The 27,196-nt window shown below is 53.9% G+C and overlaps 1 protein-coding gene across 6 annotated transcripts in view; it reads right to left on the bottom strand.

Moving 5' to 3' along the window:
* Positions 1-27,196, bottom strand: part of SEPTIN9 (septin 9) — a 151,306-nt gene that overhangs the window by 6,072 nt on the left and 118,038 nt on the right. For 5 of the 6 annotated variants that reach the window (XM_059863972.1, XM_059863975.1, XM_059863974.1 and 2 more), the window contains 5 exons: positions 12,624-12,815; positions 8,676-8,804; positions 8,184-8,265; positions 7,381-7,518; positions 1,639-1,756 (listed from right to left, as the gene is read on the bottom strand). In XM_059863972.1, the coding sequence (XP_059719955.1) occupies positions 1,639-1,756; positions 7,381-7,518; positions 8,184-8,265; positions 8,676-8,804; positions 12,624-12,815 (659 nt within the window). Of the gene's footprint in view, positions 1-1,638; positions 1,757-7,380; positions 7,519-8,183; positions 8,266-8,675; positions 8,805-12,623; positions 12,816-20,122; positions 20,188-27,196 lie in introns of those variants that run through there. The other variant, XM_059863978.1, reaches the window with a different exon arrangement.

Raw genomic sequence — 27,196 nt, 5'->3', positions numbered from 1 at the left:
CAGCCAGCCTCCCACCCCCCACCAAACCCACACCGAGTTTAGGGGAACAACCCAACAAAGCCAACTCCAGGGAGCACATTCCACTCCCTCAGCACAGTACTGGCACCAACCTGAAGCCAGGCTGGGGCTTCACATCCCCTGTCCACCCCATCCAAACCTAAAACTTATCTCTCTGAACCAGCTACACCCCAGATGCAGACAGGGCTCTGCTTTTGGAAGCACACATGCAGGCACACTGGAATGAATGAGTGGAAAAGGTCCCAGCCTGTGCTCAGCTGGCCTGATTTCCTGTCCTCTCATCTGCTGGGAGCAAACACACCATGTGTGTGACATGTTCTCCCTCCATCTGAAAGGATTTGGGAGGTCTGGTTATAATCAGGAAGCAATCAGAGATAGGGTGAGCTTGTCTTGTGCTGAGCCAGTGCAGAGCAGCAGAGCCAAGCACTGTCCCCATGGTCTTCCATGGACACTCAGCAGCCAAGGGTGCCCAGGTGACATCTGAGGTCCCAAACTGACTTTGTAGGGCCAGAGCCAGTCAGTCACCTACAGACACAGGGATGGGTGCACTGGTAACCTCTGAATGGAGCCAGCAGCCTGCAGAAGCCACCACAAAGAGCAGATGTGGCACCATGGAGTCACCCCTCCGTGTCCCCTCACCAGCTCCTTGCAGAGCTCTGTGCAAACAGCCTGGCAAGCCAAGGCAGCCCAGCCTGGGTCACCCCTCAGCTCCATTCCCTGCCAGCCTCCAGCCAAGGAAATTGCTTGGAGAGTTTGGAACTGCCCACAAAACCAGACTGGGTATTTCAGTGCCTGCTGCTCATTAAGAACTGGGAAGGAGAGGCTCCCACACTGGTGTGGGAAGGAGCAGCTCACCCTCTCCTGCAATGGGGCATGGAACCACCCCTGGCTAAGCTGTCCATAACCAGAGGAGTGGCCCCTAAAACTACCCTTTGGCAGAACTCTCTTTCCCTTTACTTCTCCCAGGTCAGACTCATGGATCAAGGAGCTTGGTGGTTTTTACTTCTGCAGGGAATGCTGAGGCCCTCACGCCTGCAGCCACATCCACCACCCACACAAACGGATTTACAGTCCCTTACCAAACCCCCAAATGGGCCACCTCCACCTCTCAGAGCACAGCCCATGCCTTGCTGTGGATTCAGACAGCCCCTCCTCAGCTCCCAACCACGGGAATTTCATACCTTGCTTTCCTCCTAAACCTCACCCAGCTGAGCTCAGCAAACCCACAAGTTTTTGACTGGTTCCTGTATCAGTGCACAATGCTGCACAGGGAGGCTTTTCCAGCCCCTACGTGCACCAACCTCCCAAAATAACAGAAACCAGCCTGAAAATAACAACAACAACAACAACAACAACAAAGGAGGCAGGAGAAGCAGGCCTGCAGCTCCAAACTTATCCTGCACTGACAAAGATCCAAGAGAAACACAAGGAAGTGCCTGGAGAGCAGCCCTACCCCGCGGCCACGCGGGATCGCTCCGAGCTGCAGCCGGAGGAATGCGCTGGGCTCCCGGCCAGGCCCTGCCTGCACAGCCCTGCCAGGAGAGCCACGAGGGGGGCAAGGGGCACCAGGGGATGGGCTAGCACAGATGGGAGCCCAGGGAAGGGGCAGCAGCCCCTTACCCGTTGTTTGAAGTAGTCCCTCTCCTCCAGTGTTAGCGTGTCGGCTTTGGCGATCACCGGGACGATGTTGACCACTTTGCTCAGGCGCTTCATGAACTCGATGTCCAACGGCCGGAGCCTGGAAAACAGCAGGAAAAAATGGGATTTGAAAACAGCAGGAAAAAGGGGATTCGCATTCCTGGAAAATGGCAGGAAAAAGGGGATTTGCTGCTGCAATCCCCTGGTAGGGAGGGGCATTCAAAGAGCAGACAGAGAGGGAATCGCTTCCTCTCAGATAGGACAAGAGGGTTTGAAAGCACTTTAAACATTTCCCTTTCAAAGCTGCCGCTGTGAGCCCTCACAAAAAGCCCCGTGAAGTAGCAGACGGCTTTTATCTCTGCAGGGCCATAGAGGACTGCAGGAACTTGCCCAGAGCTACTGGTGTCCTTGGTATAGCTGGGACGAGAGCAGGGCGATGCTGGCTGCGCTGCCAGATACAAATCCAAACCTGCTCCAGCTCTATCCAAGCTGTCACCAACCATCCAGGGACAGCACAACGTGGAAATGGCCACAGGTGACTGTCCCTGCTCACACTTCCCCCTCTGTTGAGCACCAGTTGCTTGGGACAATTTACTGAGAGTATTTCTGCATACCTCATCTAATATCTGCTTCATCATTTGCTCCCAGAGTATTTGGAAGCACCTGTTACACTGGTAGTACAAAAGCAATAAAATGTAAATTAATATTTATGCAAAATATTCATGTTTTTGAAAGTGATATACTTTATCCAGAAACCTTGATGCTGAAGGTTTATCATATGCCTGGACAGGATTTTGTTGGGAGCCTTTAAGTTCTCCATCAATGTCACACAACAATCTATGATTCTAGATTTCTTTCAAAGAGTCATACAAAAAGGTTGTAAGAAAGGGTTTACTTTAAGTAAACCCTGAAGTCTGTGGTTATGCACAAGCTGGGAGTGCCTCTCACATTCATCAGCTGGGATTAAAAAAAAGCTCTGGACATTCTCCAGGGGCTCACAGAGCACAGAAGAGATGCTGCTTGTTCCAGAGGGCAAGAATGTCAGGAAATCTCTACAACAAAAGTCTCAGCAGAGGAAAGCTGCAGGGATTGCATAACCCCAGTGATCAGTGCCTTGGGAAATCCCTCCCTGCTGACAGCTCCACTTCCACACTGCTAAACATCCAAGGCTGCAGACAGCGATGAAGGCACCTGGCCATCATCCCCCCCCTGCTCCTCAGTCCTCCCTGAAGGTGTTTGAACTGCTGGGGGTCCCAAACCAGGAGAAAACCTTCCTTGGGACACCTCCAGGTGCTGCAGGTGCCCCTTGGTGGCTCTGAAGGTGATGATGGGGACATGCAGCACAGTTGAGTAGGTGTTGCCTTGAAAAGGAAACCTGGAGGCCCCAGGGTCAAGATCTCCTTTGGGCAGGAGGTGTTTGAAATGAGCCCTCACTGAAGGGCCAAGAGAGAACCCACTGCCAACACACCCAAGCCAAACCCCACCATGGTCTGGGCCCTACAAAGGGCTCAGAGACCCCTGCAGACCCAGGCACAGGAATGCAGAGGGGAAGGGACTGATCCTGCCCCTCAGCAGCCACCAGGCAGTGTCCCCATCCCACGGGGACACCTTTGCCAGGCTCCAGTGCTGAGGGAGGGACATTCAGCCCCAGAGAGACCCACTCAGCTCCAACTGACCTGAAAACAGCAGCTCAAGGCTGCCCCAGAGCAGCCAGCACTGGTCACCCAGCTGAACCCTGCCCTGATCATCCCCTCTCCCAGGGATGAAGCTGGACTGTGCCAGGTGGATCCTGTCCTCACACACCAACAACACACACAGCCCTGAGCACATCATTAGCACAGGGACAAACGAGGTCCTAACACAAACACAGGGTCACAGATCACCCTGGGCCCCAGGAAAGAGAGATTTTGGTTATTAAAGGGAAGAAAGAATAGAAAAAACCACAAGGAACCCCCCATGGACACATCTAAGCTGAATTGCTGCTGGCAAACATTGTTTGGAGCTCTGCATAATGTATTTCCCAGACCTCCAAGGAAGTAATGCAGTAATGCTCCTTTCCCAGCAGAATTCTTTCCCCTCCTCTCTTTTTGCTATTTTCCAAACAATTTTTCTCCTCTAAAAGCTTCTTCCCCACTGAGCCTGTGTTCCTGCCTCTTTCATCAGCTTTTCCTTTAAAGACCAGGATGCATACAGAGCATGAATCCACAATCAGGCAGACATTAGAGTTGCAGCTCAATCTACATGTTAAAAGCTCAGTTCCATCCCTCAGATCCCTCACACACCCAGAGGATGCCACAGTGAGTGAGGAGAGGAGGCAGAGCCAGAGCCTGCCCACACCCCTGCTGTGTCCAGCAGCATCCCCCAGGCACAGTGACCTTGTCCATCTGCACCCAGGCACCTCTGACACAACTTTCTGCTCCCATGGGCTCCTGCAAGTGCCTCATCCACAGAGGTCATCTCCCTGCATCACCCTGAGACTCCCCAGCAGAGCAAACCGTATGTTTTCAGGGTTTTCTGCAAGTTTCTAGATATCCTATCGACTCCTGCTAGGTAGGTAGCTCCCCCAGAACTTTAATTATGTAAAAGGAAATGAACATTTTCACTAAGAACAATGATTGCCTGTAGCTACACATCACATTCATGTGAAGACACCATGGATCAAGGTGGTGACAAGTGCTATTTGCTCCAAGCACATCATAGAAGGGAAAGCTCAAGAAAAAAAACTAATCTATTTTCCTCCCCTTTTCCACATGGTCCCTGATATTATTAACTTACAACATACACATTTTGGGCTTTGCTGGGAGGGGTGGAGGAGCTCAAAGGGGAGTGGATGGGCTGGAGCAGGAGGTGCAGCATGGGCTCAAACCACTCCAGGTGGTGCTGGTTGTTCCTTCATCCCCTTCTGCTGTGGGCTTGGGGGAGGCTGTGCAACTGGGCACCACTGTGGTGCCCAGGACACACATTTTTATTTCTGCCACTGTGCACAGACAGAATCTAAGCACAGGCTCGTTCCTGCTGGTTCCTCTGAAATGCTGTTACAGGAATCAAAATCCACAGTGAGCTGTGAAGTTATTTCCTTTTGGTTGTGCCCCAGACCAAATAACAGCAGGAATTTGAGCTGCGTGTTAAGCAAACACCAGTAAGGACCCAGCAGCTGCCCAGCCCCATCACCTGCTCCAGGGAGCTGCTGGGCACCTGAGAGGGGCAGCCAGAGGGAAAGGAGGGAGTGGATGGCAGTTCCTGAGCCACCAGCCCTGGCAGAGGCAGGAGAGGTGCTGATGAGGCCAGGCAGAGTTCCAGAGCCATTCCTGAGGTGAACAGAGCTTTGCAGGGGTCAGAGCAGAGATATTTATTGGGTGGCAGGGTCTGGCCTGTGCAACTGCAGCTGGAAGCCCCAGCCAGCACCATCCTCAGCCTTCACAGGCACAGGTACATGGGAGTGTTACAGGCTGTGTGTGAACTGCATGGGCTGCAAAACTTATCCTGAACTCCCTTGTGAACTCCCTCATGCAGCAGAAAATTTCTCTGCTGATTAACCCTGGAGCTGCGTGGATGGGAGGGCCAGACTGAAACTGAGCCAAGCAATCCTCTGCTCTGGCCTCCAGATCTCTGCACCAACTTTTTTTTTTTTTTTATCCCTCACTCCTTTTTATCTAGGAAAAAGTAAGCTCTCACCCAGTGCCCTGGCAGGCTTAGCCTGTGCCATGCCCACCCACATCACCAGCAGCAGCTCCCCAGGCAACACCAACAGCCCGTGCAGGTACATCCCAGGAGAGCAGCACCAAGCACCAGGGATGGTGAGTGCAGCATGTGGATAGGGCCATGGCGACGTGCTGGGGCTGGGTGACAATGTCCCCAGTGCAGGCCCTACAGCTCTACCAGCCACTGCCATCCTCCCAGTCACCCCTGGAGAAGACAGAGGCACCACAGCAAGGACCCCAATGCCCTTTCCATACCCTGCTGCAAGGGACCATGGACCTGCTGCCTCGGCTAGGGCACAAACCTGCACCTAGCTGTGTGTGACAACCCCAGGACAAGGCTCCCCCACAGGATCCTCTGCTACAGCACTGTCACAGCAGCTCCACCCTGCAGGAGAGGTGTCCACATCACCCTTTGCTGGGGAAAGCCTGTCCACAATGATGAAAAACATAATTTGGACTTCATAAGAGAGCAAAAAGGAACCCTAATTCCTGCTTGAGCTCTCAAAGAAGCAAAATTTCCCATCAACCTCCCCCTCCCAGTGGGGTTTGTCCCTCAGGTGGCAGGAGGAGATGGGTGAACTGGTGACCGTGGGGACAGCCCCAGCCAGGCTCTCAGCCTGCAGGGGAAGAGGATCAGCACAGGGCTCAGCAACAACAGCCCCCAACTGCTGGGCTCACTCAGATATTGGAAACACATGTTCACTGGAGAGAAGGAAAAAAAGCAGCTGAAAATCCACACAATTGCTGTTGGCCGGCGGGTGAGAGAAACCAGAGCGCTGCTGGAGAGGCTCCACCAGGGGACACAGAACGGGGCTCTACATCCCTGCCTGCACTGCCAGGCACCCAACACACCCCCCTCTCTGAGCATCAGATCTGTTCTTTAAGAGTTAAACAGCCAGAGGGGTGAGGAAAAGCTGGAGCACAACTAAGGCTGCAAGTCAGACCTGCCGAGGCAGGGGCTGCAGATCTGGGCTGAGATTAGTGGGACCAACACGTTAGACTGGCCTAAAAATGTCATTTCCCTTTGAAAGCTTCTCTGTTTTATTGTATTCCACCATAAATGTTTCATCAGCCCCTCTGCTCCTGATCAGTTACACAAGAGGGGCATTACTGGCCCATGCAGGCATTTTATTCCAGTGAAGGATGCATTTTTGGTCTACCCACTGACAGAAGCAAAACAAAGTCTTTTCTATTGGAATAAATCTCCACATGGGGAAGTGGAAAAGGCTGACATTAATGCAGTGCTGGAGGCTTAAGTTTACTTTTGAAAACAGACCCAGAAACATCCCCAGTGCAGACAGAGCCAGAAGTGGAGGGAATTGACACAAATCAAAAGGAAACTTAGGTCTCGTTTTCTGTTGTGATACTTTTAAGTCACATTTTTCAAGACATTTTAAGTGCCCCAGATTTTCAGGGTGGGCTGTGTGCCTAGGAGGGGGGAAAAAAAGAAAATAGAAAAGGAAAAAAAAATATAGAGCGAGATCTGGGCCTTTTGATGTTGTCACTTGAGAAGTGCCAGAGCCAGGAGAACTCTGGGCTGAATAAACAGCATCCCTCTTGCAGACTAGTCAAACAGCCTACAAAATACCCTTATGGGGTGAGGGTGTTTGCTGCCTTGGAAGCACAAGGAAAACTGGCTTCTCCCCTTACAATGTCAGAGACAAAGAAAAAAAAAAATTAATGTTCTTCTTGCAAAAGTAGCCTCTCCATCCAATTTGAGACCTGTGTCCATCCTTGGTCAAGCAAGCCAAGTGACCACAGCAAAGGCAGCAGCTCCCAGGAGCTCAGAGAGGATTTCATGGCTCTTCAGAAGAGGAAACAGCACATTTCTCTGGGGTACAGCAGCTCTGCTGTTTATTGTGAGGCCTCCAGCTGATACAGCCCTAAGGATAGCTTCAAGCTGTCCTTGAGCTCCTCAAGCCCCAAAAACCATGGGAGGATCCTGGGCAGAAGTGCCCTGAGGGCTGAGCTGCTGGGCCATGGAGAGGGGAGCCGAGGGGAGCAGGGACAGCAGGGTACGTACGAGTGGCCCGTGGCTGGGATGAAATAAATACAGCAGTGCACCCGCGTGTCGGGGATCTGCTTCTTCCTGTTGATGTTGATCTCCTCCTGCAGGTACTTCTCGTACTGGTCGTTGATGAACTTCATGATGGGCTGCCAGCTGCAGAGAGGGCAACACAGGATGGTGTGAGGGACCTGGACCACCCTGACTTTCTGTGTGAAGCAGAATCTGCAGAGCCTGGGATGCACACCTCAGGTGTTCACTGCTTAGCAGCTCCACATACTGCTGCAGGAGGGGATTTACTGGCTGCTTTAGACAAGAAAATGCCCCAAAAGTGCTCCCTTCTCTCCTCCTGGACCTGGCTGTGGAGCGGCACAGTGCGGGGACCATGCCCTGGCTCCTTGCAGGGTGCCACAGCACAGGAGCATGAGCAGAATCAAAGCCCACAAGCCCAGCCCAGCTGGCGGTGGGGACAAGGTCCCTGCCATGGGCCAGCCCTGCCCAGCCCAGGGGCAGAGCAGACACTGTGCCAGGGATCCCAGGCAGAGTTCAGCCTCCAGAGCCACATGAGCAGGGTCTGGGGACTGGCCCTGCTGGCACACAGCTGCTCCCAGCCACAAACAAAGGTTGTCTCATGCCTGGAACAGCAGGATGTTTGTGGCTCTCACGGGGAGCATGGCACTGCTCTGCCACCACAACAACCTCCTTCCTGCTGCCCACAGAGCAGGGGGGCACAGCACCAGGCTCCAGCCCTGGGCACAGGGTCAGGGTGTGCTGAGGCTCTCCTGCCCTCCCCCTGCACCCAGGGCAGAGGGGCAGCTCACCAGTTCTCGTTGTTGATGTGGTCCCCAAAGCCCGGCGTGTCGATGACTGTCAGCTTCATGCGAACCCCCTTCTCCTCAATCTCTGAAAGAGAGCAAATCTGCTATGTGAGGCGAGTGTTGATGGGTGCTCTGGCCAAGCCCACCCTCCCAAATTCAGCTGCAGGGCTGGAGCTTGGTCCCAGGGGAGAAATGCACTTTCACAGCTCCTCAGAGGCACAAATCAGCCATCCAAAGGGATCCAGCCCCATATCCGCCCTGAAGTGCCACTCCCACAGCCACCTCACTGGCCCCTTCCAACACAATTAACTCAATGCTGATGAATAAATAAAAACCAGATGTTTTCTCAGCCCTGCAAACATCTCTGGATGGTAAAAGCCCATTTAGAGAGATAAGAGTGGAGGTTTACAGAGGTCCAAAACTCTGTGAGTCCCCAGACACAAGGCAGAGCAGGACCTGAAGCCAAAGCAGCAGGTGGGACCTGCAGGGCCTCACCGTGAGTGATGGATTTGATTTCAATGGTCTTGGGGATCCTCTCCTCAGCAGCTGGCTGTACAGATTTCCGGCTGATCTTGGATTTGAAGAGAGTGTTGATTAACGTGGATTTCCCCAAGCCACTCTGACCTGGAAAAGAGGAGGATAGCCCAGAGTCAGCACTCCCTGCTCTGTCAGGGGCCAGGGGATGGGGCTGCTGACAGACTCAGCCTGCACTGGATCTGCCGGAGGGAGGGAGGGAGGAAGGGAGGGAGGGAAGGACAAGGAGCAGCTGCTCCCCTGCAGCTCCCCCGAGCCAACGAGCTCCAGTCCAGCCCAGTCAGGAGGATGCTGCAGGTAGTAAAGCCCCTCCCTGGCTCCAAAGCAGCAAACCAAAAGCTGGTTCTCTGCATCCAGGCAAAACCCCGGCAACACAAGGACAGGCAGACAGTGCTGGGGATGTTCGAAGAGCTGTGGTGATGCTCAGCAGGGCATGGGGACCAGGGAATCCCAGGAAAAAGCATCCCAAGTGTGCCTTCACTCTCCTGCAGTCTGCTCTGTCCAGTTCCACAGGGAAGGCTTTGGAGCAGCTTGGCAAGTCTTTATCTGGACAGGACTAACAGCAGCAACAATCCTACAAACCTCAGGCCTGCTGCATCTGCTGCTGCTTCCCTGACAGACTTGCTGCTGCAATCGGCCCAGCTGGCTGCACAGACACAGGTCCACGCCAGGAGCTTCTCTGAATTCCACAAACAACAGCCCAAGAAGCACATGAGATTCCACAACTTTAGAAAAACATCTTTTAAAAAAGCATTTTCGTGCTTTATATCCCAGAGCTGATGCTGATCTGCACTGAAAGGACAGCAGCAGCTCCTGACTCTCCAGGAACAGCTGTCCCATGAGCCTGGAGAACAAGTTTTCCAGAGTACAGAAAACAGAATTAACTCTTCAAAACCCAGGGAGCAGAAAAAAAATTAACTCCTCAAAACCCATGGCCCCCTGCAAACACTGCAGAGATCCTGCACACACCATGGGGACCCAATGAGCCCATTCTGCCAAGACATGTTACAGCCAACTATTATGGCATTGCCACCAGCACGTCCCTTGTCCCACAGAGTGTCCCTAAGCAGAGTCAGCAAGGGTTTCACCCACATCCTTCAGGGTCCTGGCCCATCCAGGCTGCCAAAGCAGCAACCAGCACTGGGCATTACCTCCTGGCATCACCTCACTCCCTGATCAAACAGCAGTTTTACAGCTGAGTTTGCAACATCACCAATGGCTGCAATCCAGCACAGGAAAACTCTTCGACTGTCACTGTGGGACTGTAAGAAACACATGGACCAGGCTGGGGGGAAGAGCTCCCAGTCCCCTGCTGCCTGAAAACACAGGGCAAAGCACTAACAGGCCTGGAGCTGGGCATGCAGAGCCAAAACAGAGCTCTCACTGCCCCACTGCTCACCGTTCAATGGAGCACCTGGGGAGAGGGGAAAGCTGTGTGACACACTGGGGACAGGTGAAATCAGAGTCCAGGCAGTGGGTCTCTGCACTTGTGTCTGTCCAAGCTGCTGCAGCTGCACTGCCTGGAAAGAGGTGAGAGCCACCAGCAGCCAGGATGTGATGTCCCATTGGCACCACATCCACAGGCTGAACTCACTGAGCCACAGTGGGGTGCAGTTGGGAACCCTAAGGGTGTGACACAGGCAGCTGAGCACAGAGCAGAGCTCCCTTCCAACAGGCCTGGTTTGCAGCCCACTGCCCTTCCCACAACTGAAATCCAGTGGGAAAATCACAGCTGAGCCTGGCCACCTCTGCTCTCCTTCCAGCTGCTTTGCATGGAAAACTGAATGCAAAAGATGTGCTTTGGGGTTGGGATTTTTAAAAGTTTAGACATTCCTCTTCATCTCCGCAACTTTAGAGGACAAGGGACTAAGCTGACCATAGGATGCAGCCCCCTCTCAGCTCTGGTTGGGATTGTGAAACCCCTTTGAATGGGGACCTTGCTAGAGTGGGGAAAGGGTTTTCACAAAGCCGCATCACAGGGACACGGTGAGGAGTGACCCCCACATGGCAGTGATGCTCAGTTCCCAGCTCCCCTGCAGGACAAGTCACCTCCCTCCTGAAAGACAGAGATTGGAACAATTCCAGCTCAAGGACTCACAGTTTAGTCTGGACGGGTGTAATGGAGCTAACCCCATCCCTAGGGAAGCACAGCAGGATGAGGGCTGGCTGCTGCCCCTTCCCCTGCTCCTCCTGCATCTTCTGGGAGGGCCAGAGCTCGACTTGTTTGTGCTGCCCTGAATTCCCAGCCTGTAAACAGCCAGCCCAGCTCCTGCCAAGGGCAGAACAATGTTTTCCAGGCATGCTGCAGCACAGGCCTCCATACCACACACAGTGCTGCCAAGGCAGAGCTGCTCCTGAACATCCCTCCCCATCTGCACAGCACACTGCTGAGGCAGCACAGCCTGCTCCTGGAGGAATGGGAGCCTCCTCCAGCAGGGAAATGGGAGCTCAGCACAGGTAATCTCTCTTTCAGGCTCCCAGGACCAGTGCAGTGATTCCTCTGTTTGCAGCAAAGAACTGGATTTTTTAAAACGCCTCCCAAGAAGTGGTTCTGTTTTTTTGGAAGTTTTCTCCATGGCCTCAGGTCAAATGTGGTGTTCTTTTGAGGGTCTGTGCCTTTTAAGACAGAAAGTCTAAAATTCTCAACATGCAGGGCTCTAACAGTTATGCACTGACCAGCCTTGCTGTGATCACCCAGCCCAGGGAAACTTCCTTGCAGAGGGAATGAAAGTATCAGAATGGGAAAGGCTGAGCATCCACAGAGCTTGCTGGAAAGCTCCAGCACACTGAAATCTTTAAAAGAATTACCAAAACCTCTGGATCAGACCTTTCCACAACCCCAGGCAGACCTCTAGGATGCCCATCAAACCTGCAGCCTTACACAGCTCCTCCCAGGAGGATAAGGGATGGTGAGGCCCCATCACCACACTACTGGTCACTGCCTCGGATTTACTCCCCTCATCCCCCTGCAGCTCCCCTGGCAGACACAGGCAGGGACACAGCTGCCACCTGACCAGCCAAGCCCCAAGGAGCACAGCACAGCTCACACAAGAGGCTCCACAGCACCAGGTCAGACATTAATAGCTGGAAAAGAGTAGAAAAGCCTCATTTCTTTTCCCTTTTCCCCTTGGCTGGTGTCCCAAAGTGCCTGCCCAGCTCTCCAGCATTTTGAAGGTCAGTGGCTGTGCCATCCCTGGCTTTGGGGGCCTGGGGGCTGCAGGAGCACAGATCCTGAAGCTGCAGCCAGAGCAGCAGTGATGCAGCCAGTGGTAATTAGCCCAGGAGAGCTAACGAGCAGGAGCTTGTGGGCAGCAGGATTTGGGTTCACAACCCTCCAGCCCTCCCTCCTTGCATGTGGACATTCCTTGGGACACCCTCATCCCTGCTGTGCCACCCTGCAGGTCCCCGAAGGAGCCAAATGACAGAGCTATGCAAACCCCTCCTGCTGCTCTTTATTTCCATCAGTAAATCACTGCTTTTATCACATCTTCCCTGGTACTTGTAGACTTTACTCAAATTGCTGAAGGTACCAGCAGGGATGAGGGTTCTGGAATATCAGCAGCAGTGCAGCCCCTTGAGCTCTCAGATGTGCATTCTGACACAAACCAGGGCAGGACTTCCAGGTCAAGGGAGCTGTCAAGGGAGCTCTTGTGAGCCCTGACACCTCTCAAGGTGCTTTCCTCTGGGATGTGCCTTTGGACAATGCACCCCAAGATGCAGGAGGATGAGGACCACATCACATAGACAGCTTTAACCCCAGCTGACCCCAGGCCAGCTCCTCGGGAGCTCAGCTCCTTGCTGACTGCCCAGGCAGAGCCCCCAGCGCTGTTCCTGAGGAGGCTCCAAAGGGGACAAACATTGTGGTGGCACAATGACAACACCCGGCTGAGCACGGGGGGAACAACTCACCCACGACCATGATGTTGAACTCGAAGCCCTGTTTCATGGCTTTCCTCCTCAGCTGCTCCAGGATGGCGTCGATGCCCACGTAGCCAAAGTCAGCAGCCGGCTTGTCCGGCCGCGCCGGCGCCGCCTGCTTGGGGCCGGCATCGCGCGGAGCGTCCGTCATGGCAGGAGCGTGGCTGGGAACGGCCTCTGCACCTGGGGGGACACACAGCCTGCTCTGAGCTGCTGCTCCTGATGCCTCAGGTTCTAGCTTTTATACTTTTCAGATTCTGTGTTGATTTAGTGTGTGGGTCTGAGCTTCATATGAGGGGATGGTGAGCTCTCTTCACAGAGTAGGGAGACAAAACAATTCCTTCTCTAGCTGGGCACCAAGGACAAATGATCCATATCTCAGCCCCAAGAGCACAAACAACGTGGGCTGAAGAGAGAAAAATAAGAAGGATGGGACTTCATAAGCCAAAGCTGTAATTGCACAATTAACTCCAATATGCAAATGGAGCAGAACTTATAAAGGTATGAGTCCCCATGACCAGTCATCCATTTTGGGTTCATCTGGCTGTGCTCTTGTACTGCCCAAGGTGTACCCATTAAAACCTTCTAAGAAATCCCTACTTTATTCTTTAGCTCTGTCTAGTCTCTGTCCTAGGTCAGCCTTCACAAGGCATCACTCCTGGCAAGGAATCACAGGACCTGCCTGCTGCATCCAAAGCAGGAGTAAAGCACGTGCAGAGACTCACGGTACCAGCAGGTTGGGTTGGGAGAAGGAGTGTGGGATTTTCCTCCACAATAATTACATTAAATTTGGGGTTTTCTTTCTGTTTATTGTGTTCACTTGATCCCTGCCCACACCACCAAACTTGGCACAGCAAAGGGATGCTTCTGAGGGGCTGTAAGCACACCAGGTCCCACTGCTGCCACAGAGCAGGACCCAGCTCCCAGAAAGCCCTCAGCCCATGCCTGGGAGTGACAAAGGCTTTTACCCCACAGCCCTGTGCCCAGGCACTGCTGTTAAAGGCTGGCAGACCTACACATCCCACTCCTCCACACCACTGGAATCACAGCACACACTGCTGGTGTGAACAACTCAGCCACGTTCTGGGGGGGAGCTGGCTGGCTTTGCAGACACAGGCAGTCTTTGGCATCCACTGCCACGTGCCCTCCTCGAGCTCCAGCTGACGCAGATCAGAGGCTGCTGGCCCTGGCTTGTGGAAAACCCAACACATTTGCATCAAGACAAGCTGTGCCAGACAACACCCACGCAGCCACGGAGCTTCTGTGGTCTCGCTCTCATTCTGTCCATATCTGCTCAGAAACCCAAACCCTTCAGCTTCCCTCCGAGACAGGCTGCTTGTCTCCCCTGCAAGATGCTCCAGCTTAACAAAGTCCTTCAGGAGAAGCAAATTTAAAACTACTGCCTCAGCCAACAGCTTTTCAAGAAAAACCAGGGAATTATCTATTCCTTGGCAGGAGCATTGGCTGCTGGGAAGGACAAAGTGCCCCAAGTGGCCCGGGGTGATGTGGCCTTGTCCCCCGCCAGCCCCAGCTGCTCTGCATCACCCACAGCAAATATCCCAAAGGCAGAGTGAGCACAAGATCAGCTCAGTCCCCTGCAAGCTCCTGGAGGCATCAGCCACATGCAGCACGCTCCTGTGATGCAGGCACAGAGAGGGAGGTTTTAGGAAAACACACTTCTAAGAGCCCTCCCCACCCCAGGCTGCTGCTGCTCACTGTCTGGGTCCCTGCAGCCACCAGTCTAAGTGAGCATTTTGTTGTTGCTCAGTGTTTTGCAATGATTATTTATTATTCTTTAATCATTTATTATTATGAATGAAAACATTATTATTTGCAAAGTCCTTGCCCCTCCAGACAGCAACACAGCTCTCAGCTCATCTCACCCCACTTATTCCTGGCCTTTGATGATGTGCTGCCTGCTTTTCTCTCCCTCCCTCTCTCTGTAGGAGTGTGGCTGGCTAAAGGGGCTCCTCCAAACACAAGCCCATCATCCCTTTTCCTCTGGCCATCTCAGACTGGACCCTGCTGGGGTCTGTGAGGTGGAACTACACTCTTCCTGCAAGCACAGCACACTTCCACATGCTTAATATAGGCCAAGCAGAAAAAAAGAAACAAAAAAACAAACCTAGAACTAATCCCAAAAACTGCTGGGTCACTTTGAACACTTTTTTCCAACCCTCAGTCCCAGCTGTGCAACTGAGCATTACTCACAGAACTTCAAGAGAGCAAAAATGCTGTCCCTGAGAGACATGGAAGCATCCCACTCCTCCTGGGAGCCCTGCACAGCCGGAACTGCACTGCCATGGGAGAATGAACATTGCACAGCTGGAACTGCACTGCCATGGACGCAGAACCCTGCACAGCTGGAACTGCACTGCCACGGGAGCATCCCAGTCCTCCAGGGAATGCTGCACAGCTGGATCTTCACTGCCATGAGAGCAGGAACCCTGCACAGCTGGAACTGCACTGCCATGCTGCCCCTCACAAAGTCACCCAGCCCAGTGTGCCCGAGGCCTCACCATAAATCCCAAATTAGCCCAGTTCCAAAATGGCAAGGCCAAAAGTAGCAAAAAAATCCCTGCATAACATTAAAAATAACCCCAACAAAACAAAAACTTAATCATGTGGAAAATATGCTTCCACCAGCAGCAACACTGGGTTATGCAATGGGTTTAACTCTTCCAAGCACCACTTGTGTGCATGGGACAGCCCCAAGGATGGGAGAGCAAACTGGGACACTGGGGAGGTAAGGTGCAGAGAAATTAAGAAATTAAATAGGGCAGAAAGCCATCCTCCACTTGATAAAGGTCAGGAGCATCTCCAGCACCTCAAGGAGCAGTTGGCAGCATGCAGAGGGGCTGACCTGTCCCTGGGCAAGGGGATGCGCAGGAAAACTGTCCCCAGCTCAGGGAGCAGACACTCCAAACTGCCCTCAGGGGGAGGAGAAGGGCTCAGGGCTCGCCAGGCTAAAGCAAGACCAAAGCCACAGGAAGAGCAGCACCCCTGTCAGGGCAGCCCATGTGCTCCAGCAGGTCTGTGGGGAACTGTGATTTAAAGTACCTGGGTCCTGACTGGGGAAAAACACAATAAAATCAGTATATTGCAGCTAGGAGTGTCTGCAGGACAGCAGGGATGCAAAGCCACCAATGCCCCAGCAGCACCAGCAAACTCCCTAGGGAAATGTCACAACTCAAACATGCAATTTTTTTTTTTCCCCAGATTTTCAGCACTGAGATGGTCTTTTCTTAGCAAAAACTCGGCTCCAAGGGGTTTGTGCCAGCAGAAGGAGGGTGCAGCCAAAGCATAGGACCCCTCAATGGCACACAGGGATGCTGTGCTGGGTAGCAGGGAGCACTCCCAGGAGACACTTGTCTAAAAAATAAAGATCTTAGAAATAAATTGCAGAAGAGCAGTGGGTGCCTGGGATGCATCATGGGCACAACCTGGATTTGTGTGACCTGCTGTGCTCTGAGGGGATGATGTCAAACCTGTGGTGCTGTCAGAGCCAGTGCCACCAAGCTGACCCTTCTGGAGCCCTGCAAGGAGGGATGGGTTAACAAACATCCCATTACTGCCTGAAACCCCTGAGTGTCACTGAGCCCCTGGCAAGAGCAGGACCAGACCTCACATGATTCACCACTGTCACCTTAATCCAACTGTTGTCCCTCACACAAGGGGCCATCACTTCTCTGATGGGGCAGAGAGCTCAGAGCTCAGAGCCTGCAGCTCTCTGCCACTAAAGTGTTCCTGGAAGAACATCAAGCACATGGGAACAAGTGCTTGTGCCTTATTTTGACCTTTTTCTGCCAGGGAAACCCTGTCCACGTGGGCACAGGAGATGTGGAGATGGCCAGGGGCAGCACTGCACCAAGCAGGGACAGAGCCAGAGCTCCGGCTCGGGCATGGCTGACTCAGGACAGCTGCTCCAAAGTTGATTTTGCCAAAGGCTCAGGGCTGTTGCTCTGTAATTGATGCATGTCAGACATGAGCCAAAACCAACATCTGTGAAGCAGCAGATGAAAGCCACCCCACGGGGAGGGAAGCCCCTGGGAGCCCCCCAGGGACCCTCCTGCTCCTTCAGCCAGCTGGATGCTGTGTGCTGTGGGATGGGCTTGGCCAGGGGCTGCTGGAGCTGCTGTGCTGGTGCCACGAGGCTGCCACAGCCCGGGACACTGAAGGCAGGGCATGTGAGGACAGCCATGGGCTCCCCCAAACCCCAAAGCCAGGGGCTGGTAATCCTCCCTGAGGGTCTGGGGCTGCACTGCACACACACAAGGGTTAAAGTACCCTTGCTTTAACCCTTGTGGGGTTAAGGGTTAAAGCACCCTTGCTTTAGAGGCTGAACTAGGAATGTCTCACCCACTCCAGCTCCTGGCTAAACCCAGCAGCCCCATGCTGTGCTGGTGTCCTGGGAGAGCAGGGTTGGTCACAGACCTGGTGCTCAGTGGCTGCACAGAGGAACCAGAGAGAGGCCAGGAGGCTGCACCTCTGCCATGGCCTCCCATCAACAGATCCAAACCACTGCACACTCTAGGGATGCACACACAATCAATGGCAAAATGGCAATGTGTGGGGAGTAAATCCAGGAAACACCCTTTGGATCCTGGGAACACCAAGCACTAGCCACCTTTCAATGATGCTGCAATCGGTTCTGCAGAGCTACAGGCACCCAGAAGAGCAGGACACTGTGGATAACTTCCCTTCCCTCCACCCAATAGATGCTGGAAATACCATGGGCTTCCAGATTTGTGGGATGGGTTTGTGCAAACACAGAGAGCAGGTTCAGAGCAGTGAGCAGTGATGTATCAGGGTGTGAAAGCACAGCCTACCAAGCTGAGTATCCACGGATGTTTTCACAGAAGTGTGAACCACCTTAACCTTTCAAGTTTTGAGAGCATCTCTCTTGGAGAATCGTGCCAGTAGGGTGTCACAGAGACATCTGTAGCTCCAAAGAGAGAATCTACAGCTCCTGGTTAAGAGCAGCTGGCTGTGGGGACTGCGGCACGTGCAGCCTCCAGGGCCTCTCCCCTTGGCACACTGAGCCAGTGACCACAGGCTGTGGAAACGGATCCAGCCTGTGGAGGAGGTGGCAGAGACACAGCTCTCCCTTCCGAGGGGACGGAGGAGTCTCAGCAAAGCCAGGACTGGATGTAATCCCAGCATGGCCCAGGCACTGCTGGTTTTTTTTTCAGCTGCCACGGAACCCCCTGGTGCTGAAGGTGGCAGGTCCCTGCTGGATGTGTGGGTGCCAGGGAATGTGAGGCACAGCTCACTCCAAGGCTGAGGTGGCTCAGCCTCACACAAAGAGCCAGTGCCACAGACCCCTACAGCACCAAACTGTACCTAATTAATAATAATTCCTATTATTCAGCTCCAATCACCAGCACCTGGCTGGCATTGCCAGACCCAAGCTGAGTCTGTCCCTTGCATCCCTGAGCATTGGGCTACAGTTTCAGGCTGGCCACCAGCCCAGGCCCTCCTACCAACCAGTTATGTTTCTTTCTCAGCTTGCATTTTCACCTGGGTGCCAACAAACACGACCCAGAAACAGCAGAGTGTGCTTAACTCCTCTTCATTAGACCAAACCCACCCAAGAGCTGTCAGAGAGGTGGCCAGGTGGTCCTGAGAACGCAGGATGCTCCATGCTTGAAGCCTTTTACTCGTGTGGGCAATAAACCCATTTCAGAGTTTAAAATAGGAGGCAATGGTTCCTGCTGTGGTGTGAGGGCTTCCACAGGCGACCAGGCCTGAGCCACAAGTCAGGGGCACACATCACATGTGGGTCGAGCTGTGCCTGTGAGCCACGTGCTTTCCCCTCCGGCTCCGGAAGCCCAGCAGTCCCCTGCCCTCTGCAGCTCAACGCTCCTGGCTCTTTTATTTACAAGAGATGGATGGATGCTCCCCATCACTGCTTCCCTTCCCATCTTAAACCCCCTGGCTGCTGCAGGCTCTGCTCACCAGCGTTTCTGGGCTGGGATGCAGGAGCCCATCCCAGGGGTCATGCCGTGGTGCCAGCTCCACAGCCTCGAACTGCTGCCAGTGGCTCCCGGATGTGGGGTGAGGCTGACCACCAGGCTGACCACCACCCTGCCCCCGTCAGACACGTGTTGCAGCACAACCCACAGTCTGACATTCTCATTCCTCCAACCACGTGAGACAGCAGCTCTAAACCACTTTAAAAACCTGCAAAGAGTTGTTAGGCTGTTTTCCTCCATGTTTAAAAAGGAGAAGATTATCATGAACAACTCCAAGTCTCACCTTGGGTGCGCAGAGATCTCTGGCCATGCGGCCCCCACTGATCACCCTCTGTAAGGAGCTTCTTCCCCTGGAGCTGGAGCAAAGCTTATCCCAGAGCAGCCCTCCCTCACTGGGAGCGCCCCATTGAGAGGAACCTTCCTGCACACAGATCTCAGCAGAAGCTGCTCCATCAACAGGCCCACACCAGTGGCCAGCATAGCCCTTGCTCCCCGCAGACAGGCTCAGGATGCCTGTGCCCAGAAAGGTCCAAAGACACCCACAAAACTGATTCCATGGGGGCTCTGAGGATGGGATCCACTCCCACCCCTGTCCACCCAACCTGGACAATGGTACTCAGCCCAGGAGGGAGACGGGGACCCTCCCCAGCCCCCAGCCAAGGGACAGCACCCTTCACTCCTATCACCACTGCTCTGCAGAGCTCTGTGCTGTGTAAACAAAGAGCCAGGCAGCCATCCCCACACTCAGCTTGTCCAGACAGCGCTGCAGAAGGAATGAGCAGGGCCAAGTCCCAGGAATGGGCACCGGCCAGGGCTGAGTGCGCCCAGAGCCCCCGGGCTGCGCTCGGGACTGATGCCCCCGTCCCACGAGCCACTGACTGCAGCCACGGCAAAAAAAGGAGCAAGCCAGAGGGATTCACATCTTGGGGCTGCAGCTCAGCTTTTTTTATTCCCCTTTTTATTTTTTTTTTTTTTCGCTCGGTTTTGTTCTTTGATGGGCAGGGTGGTATGGATTTTTATTTAATTTCTTTGTTTGTTTCTGTCGTTTTCTTTCTTTACCAAAGGCAGCTGCGCCCCAGACGCCCCGCGAACCCTTCAGCGGGGGCAGCACCCGGAGCAGGGCAGGGGACAAGGGAGACCCCCACAGGGGCAGGGCAGGGGACCAGGAGGTGCCCCCCAGGCAGGGCAGGGCTTGATCTATTGATCTGCACGGCTCCCGGACAATGCCGGCAGCACGGCCGGGCGGTGCCGAGCTGCGGCCTCTCCTGAGGGGCACGGCGGCGGCTGCAGGGGCCGAGGCCCGAGCCCCCCGCAGCACCCGCTGCCCTCACCCCGGGCATGCCCTGCTCCGGCCGGGAACCCCCACACTGCCCTCCGTGAGAACCGCGGCACCTACCTCCCGCTCTCTCAAGCCCTTCCCCAGGATAATTCACATCAAAAAAAGCGTTTCCCCACCACCATAATCCCCCCTGCGCTGCCCCACGGAGCCCCCGCCCTCGGGCAGCGGAGACTCACCCGCGGCGGCGGCGGCTCCGGCAGCCGGTGGCTCCCGCTTCCTCCCGCGCTGTCCTCCGCCTCCTCCCCCATCGCCCTTCCTCCTCCTCCTCCTCCTCCCCCATCACCCTGCCTCCTCCCCCTCCAGCCCGGCCCGGGGGGATGGAGCCTCTTCCAGGGAAGTTGCTTCGCCCCCGGGCGGTTTCCATCCCCCCGCCGCTCCGGGCCCGGCCCGGCCCAGAGGGGCCCGCAAGGGGCGAGAGCAACAAGAGTTCGGGGGCTCGTCCCACCCCGGCTCCGCGCAGGAGGCGCGGGGAAACTTCCACGGCAAAGAGAAATTTCCACGGCTAAGGGAAACTTCCACGGCAAAGGGAAATTTCCACGGCAAAGGGAAACTTTCACGGCAAGGAGAGAAGCTGGGACAAGCCAGGCAGCGCCGTTCCAAGAGGAGCCCAGTTCACCCACTGCTCCAGGGCCAAGGTCTTATTCACATTCCCATCCCCGAGCCCAAGGAAGCCTTTTGCTTCCCAGCATCCCGAAATTCTCCAGCAGAGCCCCAGGGCAGTCGCGAGTGGGTGTGAGTGCTGGGAGCGTGGGCTCACTTTGCTCTGCAGCTGCATCTCACATCTGGCAGGACAAGATGTCAACCCACCCCCACGGGCTCTCTGAAATTATGTCAGTGAAGCTGAATGAAGAAATTAGCTGCCTCCACAACTCCTTCCTGCCTTATACCTTGATCAGAGAATGTCCCAGCCCTCTCTCAGCAGCGGAGGGAAGGGCCAGCCACAGGAGGGAAGCTGGGCTGCACCACTTGCCCCTGCTCCCTCCAATGCTCACCCTGGTGTGGGGTGATGTCCCCTCTGTGATGTCCAGCAGTGCTGTTGGCATTCTCTCCTGTCACAGCCAAGGTGAAGCCAACCTGCCTCTTTTGGGTCTGACACCTTACTTTGCCCTACCTTATGACCTCAGGACTTTCTCCCTGCAGCTCCCAGATTTGCATTCCCAGAGAAAGGCCTGCAGGTGATGAAAGGGTTAAGACAGATGTGCACATCTGCACTCTTCAACACCCAGAGGACTCCCTTTCCCACGAACAGCCCCTGCACAGCCTGCAAGCCCAGGACTAGTACTTGCACTCCCTCTTGGACCTGTTACCAGCATCACCAGCCTCTGCCACACTCCTGCACTTGATGCAAGCCCTGCCACCTGTGCCAGTGGCACCACAGCCACCCCTGCTGTCTCCTGCCTGTGGCTCTAAGCGTGGCTGTCACCTTCCCTCTCTGTTCCCACACCAGCAGCAGTGGCAGATCTTCCTCCACCCAGCACAGCTACTCCACATGAGGCTGGCAGCAGCTCTTCCTGCCACGCTGGGCTGGCAGCAGCCCTCCTGTGATGCCCAGCAAGGCTGGCACAGGCTGCTCTGCAAACCTTGGGTGCTGGGGGGGGGACAAGACCCACATCCCCCACTTCAGCAAGTACCAAAAATAGCAGTTTCTGAGAAACCTTCACCCAGCACCCAGGCAGGAAACCCAGCCTCAATCTGCTGATGCTGCAGCTGCATGCAGATTTCTGCCAGATTACTTTTTATAACTTATTAAAGCTCTAACCCCTATCAATGGGCATTAGTGTTTTAATCTCGCTAATCTCCAGGAAAATCTATGCTAGATGCCAAACCAGCCTTGCCCCAGTAGCAGCTGGGTCTGTTTGCAAGTCAGTCCAGCCTTGTTTTAGCTGGAGAAAGGCAGGAAAAGGCTGTGCTGAGCTCACTTAGGTGCTGTGCTTGCATAAAGAGTCAAGGGAGGATCTCAGGTGTGATGGCTTCCTGTCCCTGTCATTAAGTTGGCCACATCTGTGGCTGTGCAGAAGTTAAGCATCAGCACAGGGCTCACGTGCCGAAACTGAGACCAGCAAAGAGGTGAACAGAGCATGCTTAGCCACGTGAACCAACTCCTCACTCCTCTGAGTGAAGAGTTTTAATTTTTAATTTTTTATTTTTTGTCAGATTGAAATCATGGGCATAATTTAGCCTTGCTTGTGAGGGAATAAAAATAACCATGGAAAAGTTCTCCCCATAGTCACTGAAGCTCTGCAAAGATATTTCACAGAAACACATACTGGTTTTGTTGAAAGGGACCTTAAAGAGCATCTAATTCCAATCATGGGCAGGGACACCCTCCTCTAAACCAGGTCCAGCCCAGCCTTGGACACTTCCAGATACGTGACAGCCACAGCTTCTCTGCACACCCCCTGCCCGGACCTCACCACCCTCATGGAAAAAAAATAGGAACATGGGAACTCAACACTGTGTACAAGTTGTTTCACAGATTAATTAACAAAAAATATTTTGTTTCAGCTTTTATCTCGTCCTCCCTAGGAGCAGCAGGTGGTGAGCCAGCAGCTCAGAAGGACAACAAAGTGTCATCCTTGGCTCACAGCAAGTGTGGCAGGGCTTTGGGAGCGCTGCTGGTCCCCAGGATGGCTCTTGGGGACTTTGGGGCGTTTGCACACAGGAGGCACTCTCAGAGTGACAAACTTCTGTAAGAACAAGTCCCAGACAAACTCTGGGATTTGTTCTTACAGGAGCATCTCCATTCCTGTGAGGAGAACAGAGTCCTGCCTGTGCCTCTCCCACTGCTCATTCCTGGCTCTGAGCACAGGCAGGACCGACAGGCAGAGGAAGGAAGCAGCTCCCAGTGCAGATCAGCTGGAGAGGGATTAAGTGACTCGCCCAGGGTCACACAGAAATCTTCCAGCAGAGCCAAGAACTGGATCCAAATCCCCTAATTAAGGGTTTTAAAATCACAAACTCATTGTTCTTCTCTTAGAAAAACCTCATAATCAGAGTTAGGAGCAATTCTAACAAGGCCTATTGCTGTTGTAAGTTGTATCAAGGGATTTGAACTAACTACAGATCCAGCTTTTGGTCTTGCAACTAATCTGAAATGTTGAGGAAGATTCCTGTCTGGCTTACACAATCCAATCTCTCCTGTTTATGGGACATCCCTGACAGTGAAAGCAGATCCCCATGTCACAGCCATGCTGTGCAGGGCTGGTAGGGCTCACTGGAGAACACTCAAGGCTACACCAATGAGGGTTTCAACAGTCACTGGGTTTTGAGGACAATCCCAACCACAGTCCTTTGCAGCAGAAAACTGCCCAGTAGTGGGGCTGTCCCCCAGCAGCCCTCCTCTGGGCAATGCTCTACCCTCAGCCAGCTCCAACCTCAAATCCCCAGCTGTGAGGAATAACCAAGATCTGCAAATGAAGGCAGCTTCCCAGCACTACCCAGCCTGTGGGCAGACCTGCCAACAAACTCCCTTCATCCCAAGCTGCCCAGCTCCTAAGAAAATATCAAAGACCTTGGGCACAGGCAGAACAAGCAGGACATGTTCTCTCCAGGAATGCTGAATTTCCAATTTTACTGCACCTCAGCAAGCCCCAGTTAAAAGTGCACTGTTAGGGCTTAGGAAATAATTTTTATTCTTTCAATATTGCTGCAATGCTGACTACCTGCCAGTCCCCAGTGACTGTGACAGACAGATGGAAATTCTGCCAGCTATATTTATAATCTCAGATCAATAGCAGAATGAAAAGCACATCCAGAGACCTTGGTAGAGCACCAGCAAACTCAGTGGAAAGTAGGATGACCGAGAAAAGGACACAAGCTTGCAGATCACAAGACCAAAAGTTAATTCTTTTTAGCACTGAAAGAGACAGCATCACCTCTAGCAAAACCAGAAAGGATCCCCCAGTGCCAGGAACAGCTAAAAATGATGCCAAAGGTTTTCTAAGAGCCTGAGTGCAGGTTTGCAATGTTACCACCCAGGGAGGGCTCTGGCAGGCAGCCACCATGGTCCCTTCAGCATGGGCAGGGTAACTCCCAGAACATCTCTGAGACCCACAGACCAATGACATTTCCCCCCCTCTGGCTGTAGTGAACTCCCAAGTCCATGGATGATGCAGTTTTGTTTTCTTTTTAGCTGCCTGGTAGCTCCTCTGAGCACCCCATATTGGACACATCTCTGCAGGTATCCCACCAGTTCCTCCATGAAAGCAGCTCTTTGGTGGCTTAAATCTCCCTGGAGAGAGAGAGGGGAGTGAAGCAGCAGTAACAAGGGGTGCAAACACTGCCAGGAGCACCGAGAGCTCTCCAGAGCTCAGGGAATCCTGAGGCAGCATAGGGAGCAGCCACCCCTCCATGCCTTGCCCAGGAGCAGCACCCAGACCCTCCAACATCACTGCACCATGGCTGTCCTGCTGAATCCACATTACAGCCAGGAGTGCCCCAGCTTCCACCACACCAGAACCCAGAGTCTGCTCCAGCTGGACATCTCCAGGCCTCTCCCACTGTCCAGGAAGGAAGGAAGGAATTGTTTCACACGCTGTCACCAACCATCACGCGCAGCTGGCACCGTGGCCTTGGCGTGAGTCACCCTCTCCCTGGGGAGGCCGTGCCTCAGTTCCTGGTGTCACATCCCAGCAGTGCCCCTGCAGCAGCCTCCCTTCCTCTGTCACATTCCTCCTGCAGAGGATCTGCAGGCACGAGGCTCCTCACCGTGCTTGGGCAATCCAGCATTTTCCAAAAGGGAGCAGGCTTTGCTAGGAAGGCACTCCACAGTCAGTAATATTTGGAAAAAGAAAGAACCCCAAGAAAGAAAGAACCCAAAGAAAAGAAAAGAACCGAAAGAAAGAACCCCATTCCTGCCAGATTTCTTTTCCCTCACAGGGGGCATTGTTGGGGCACTGCCTGATGGTTTGCACAGACCCAAAGCACAACTCAGCATCTTGAGGCACTGCCACAGCCTCATCTCTGAGCACAGGTTTTGCTCAGCAGGGACAGGTCTGCCTTGGCACCAAAACACTGCTACTCAAATCCCTGGGCCAGCTCTGCAGATGGCACGGCCCAGCCATGCCCAAGGAAACACACTTGGCTGCTTAGGAGCAATCCTCATCCCTCCTCCTCAAGGGCATGTTCTGCTCCCTCAGACACCCCCACAGATTATCACAAAGGACAAATTATGCCCAAAAAGGGTAAAGAAAAACTCTGCACCTCACTCCACCAGACCCCTGTATCCCATTTCACCAGACCCCTGTATCCTGCCCTGCGGAGAGAGGGAAGCAGATGGAGCCTCCACAGAACTCATACATCAAGGAGCCCCTCAGAGAGCCCCACCACCACTTCTGCTCCTCTCACCACCAGCAGCAGGGGCAAGGCAGACCCAGCAGCAGGGGCAGAGGATGAGTTTGCTGAAAAGAAATCACCTTTGCAAAGGAAAACAGCAGAGAGTGAAAAATTTGACTGCCTGAGTCACCCCAAACTTGTTCAAGCAGTTTAAATTGTTTCACCCCAAAGTGGCATCTCCTCTTTAGATAGGGAGATGCCCAGGCAGTGACAACCCTGGGGGTCACAGCAACCCCCTGGCATAAACCAAGCTGCAAAGAAGCTGCTGGGGTGCCCTAACAGTCCCTGCAGTCCACATTCAGGGATACACGTCCCTGCAAGCTGCACATAATAGCTCCTTCTCCATCCTTTGTCTGCTGCCCCTTTTTAAACCTATAAACGTTTGGAGGTAAAGAAGAAAGAATTTAGGGCATCCTAAGCCTGAAAAGAAGGAAAACTCTATTCAAGCTGCCTGGCTGTCTCCTGCAGCTTAATTAATAACAACCCATCCCCAGCAAGCTGCTGCAGCGCCAGCTGTCTCCTCGCATGGAGGTGCCTTGCTCCGAAGAATAGTGCTTTGTGTTTTGATGGGAAAAGGTCAGGAGGATGGGGGGGAGGAGGAGCAGGGCTGGGAGGGAAATGTTTTGCCTCCCTGCAGTTCCCAGTGCTGGGAGTTAGTCCTGCTCAGTGCCCATCTGCTGCTGGCTCAGCTCTGGGAGACGGTGGCACCCCTCCACCAGCCTTGGGGTCATCACATCCTGAAACTCAGCAGGGAGAGGGACACAGGGAGAATTCTGTGGGCTGCACTCCCCCCACTGCTGGGAGGCCTGGGGAGCTCCTGATGCCACTTTGACATGGTCCAGGACCCCCTCTGGGGAAATCCCTGCTCTGCTCTTATCAGGAGGCTCCCTGATAACAGCACAGGATCAGGCTGCAGGGAGCCAGCACTGTGTGCCCCTGGCAGCTTTTCCAGGCCACCAGAAAAGGACATTTCCTGCTACCATTTGGCTTTGGAATAAACAAACAAACCAAGCCAGGCTCACAGCAGCAGTGGATGGATCTAAGGTGATGCAACAATGCAGCACAGTGGGGAAAAAAAAGTAAAATGAACCCAGGTCTGGTGTGTGAGATGCCCACAGCCACCAGACTGTGCATGGCCAGGAAATCACCTTCATTTCTGCTTGGCCACAGAGCCCAGCACTGAGAACCAAACCAAGACGCCTCCTTGGATCCTGGGGACCACAGCCAAGGGCTCCTGGTATACCTATGGATGCTCTCTGCCTGCCATCACCCTGCTCCTGGCTGGTTATCCAGCCTTCCAGCTCTCCTGGCTTAGCCCAGTGCCACACCAGGCTGGGCACTGGTGCCCAGGGAGCACCACTGACATGGTCACTGCCCTCCAAAGAGCACACAGGCAGCTCTTGTGCTCTGCCAGCTGGCCTGGCCTCTGCTCTCACTGTCACTTTGCCCCCCTCCTTCTCCCACCCATGTCCCTCTGTTCCATCCAGGCAGCCTGGGGCTGTCCCAGCATGGAGACACCTCTGGTGCCAGTGCAGGACTGGGGTGTAAAGTCCCATCCATTTATCTTAGGGAATGAAAAGAGACTAAAAATGGCAAAGAAAGGCAGTGGGAAGCAGCATTAGGGAAGGTCCCTGTCCCACAGACACGTCCCCTAGCCAGGCACCAAGGCTTTGCACTTCATCCCCGAGCTGGGCAGGGAGAGGACACAGCCCACAGGGCCCCCGCAGTGCTTCCACCCCAGGAAAAGGTCCCTGTTGCTTAGCAAAGGGCCATTCATCACCAGGACTGTGTGGGATGACAAAGGGTTAACCCACTGCAGCTGGGCCAGAAATACCATCCAGGACAAAGAGAGACTTCATGTCACCCACACTGCAGGAAGAAAAAGGGGCCTTAATCCGATTCCCAAAGAAAATGTG

Source organism: Haemorhous mexicanus, chromosome 20 (assembly GCF_027477595.1).
Source record: "Haemorhous mexicanus isolate bHaeMex1 chromosome 20, bHaeMex1.pri, whole genome shotgun sequence".
Taxonomy (NCBI): Eukaryota; Metazoa; Chordata; class Aves; order Passeriformes; family Fringillidae; genus Haemorhous; species Haemorhous mexicanus.
This window is presented reverse-complemented; position numbering and strand designations above follow the sequence as displayed.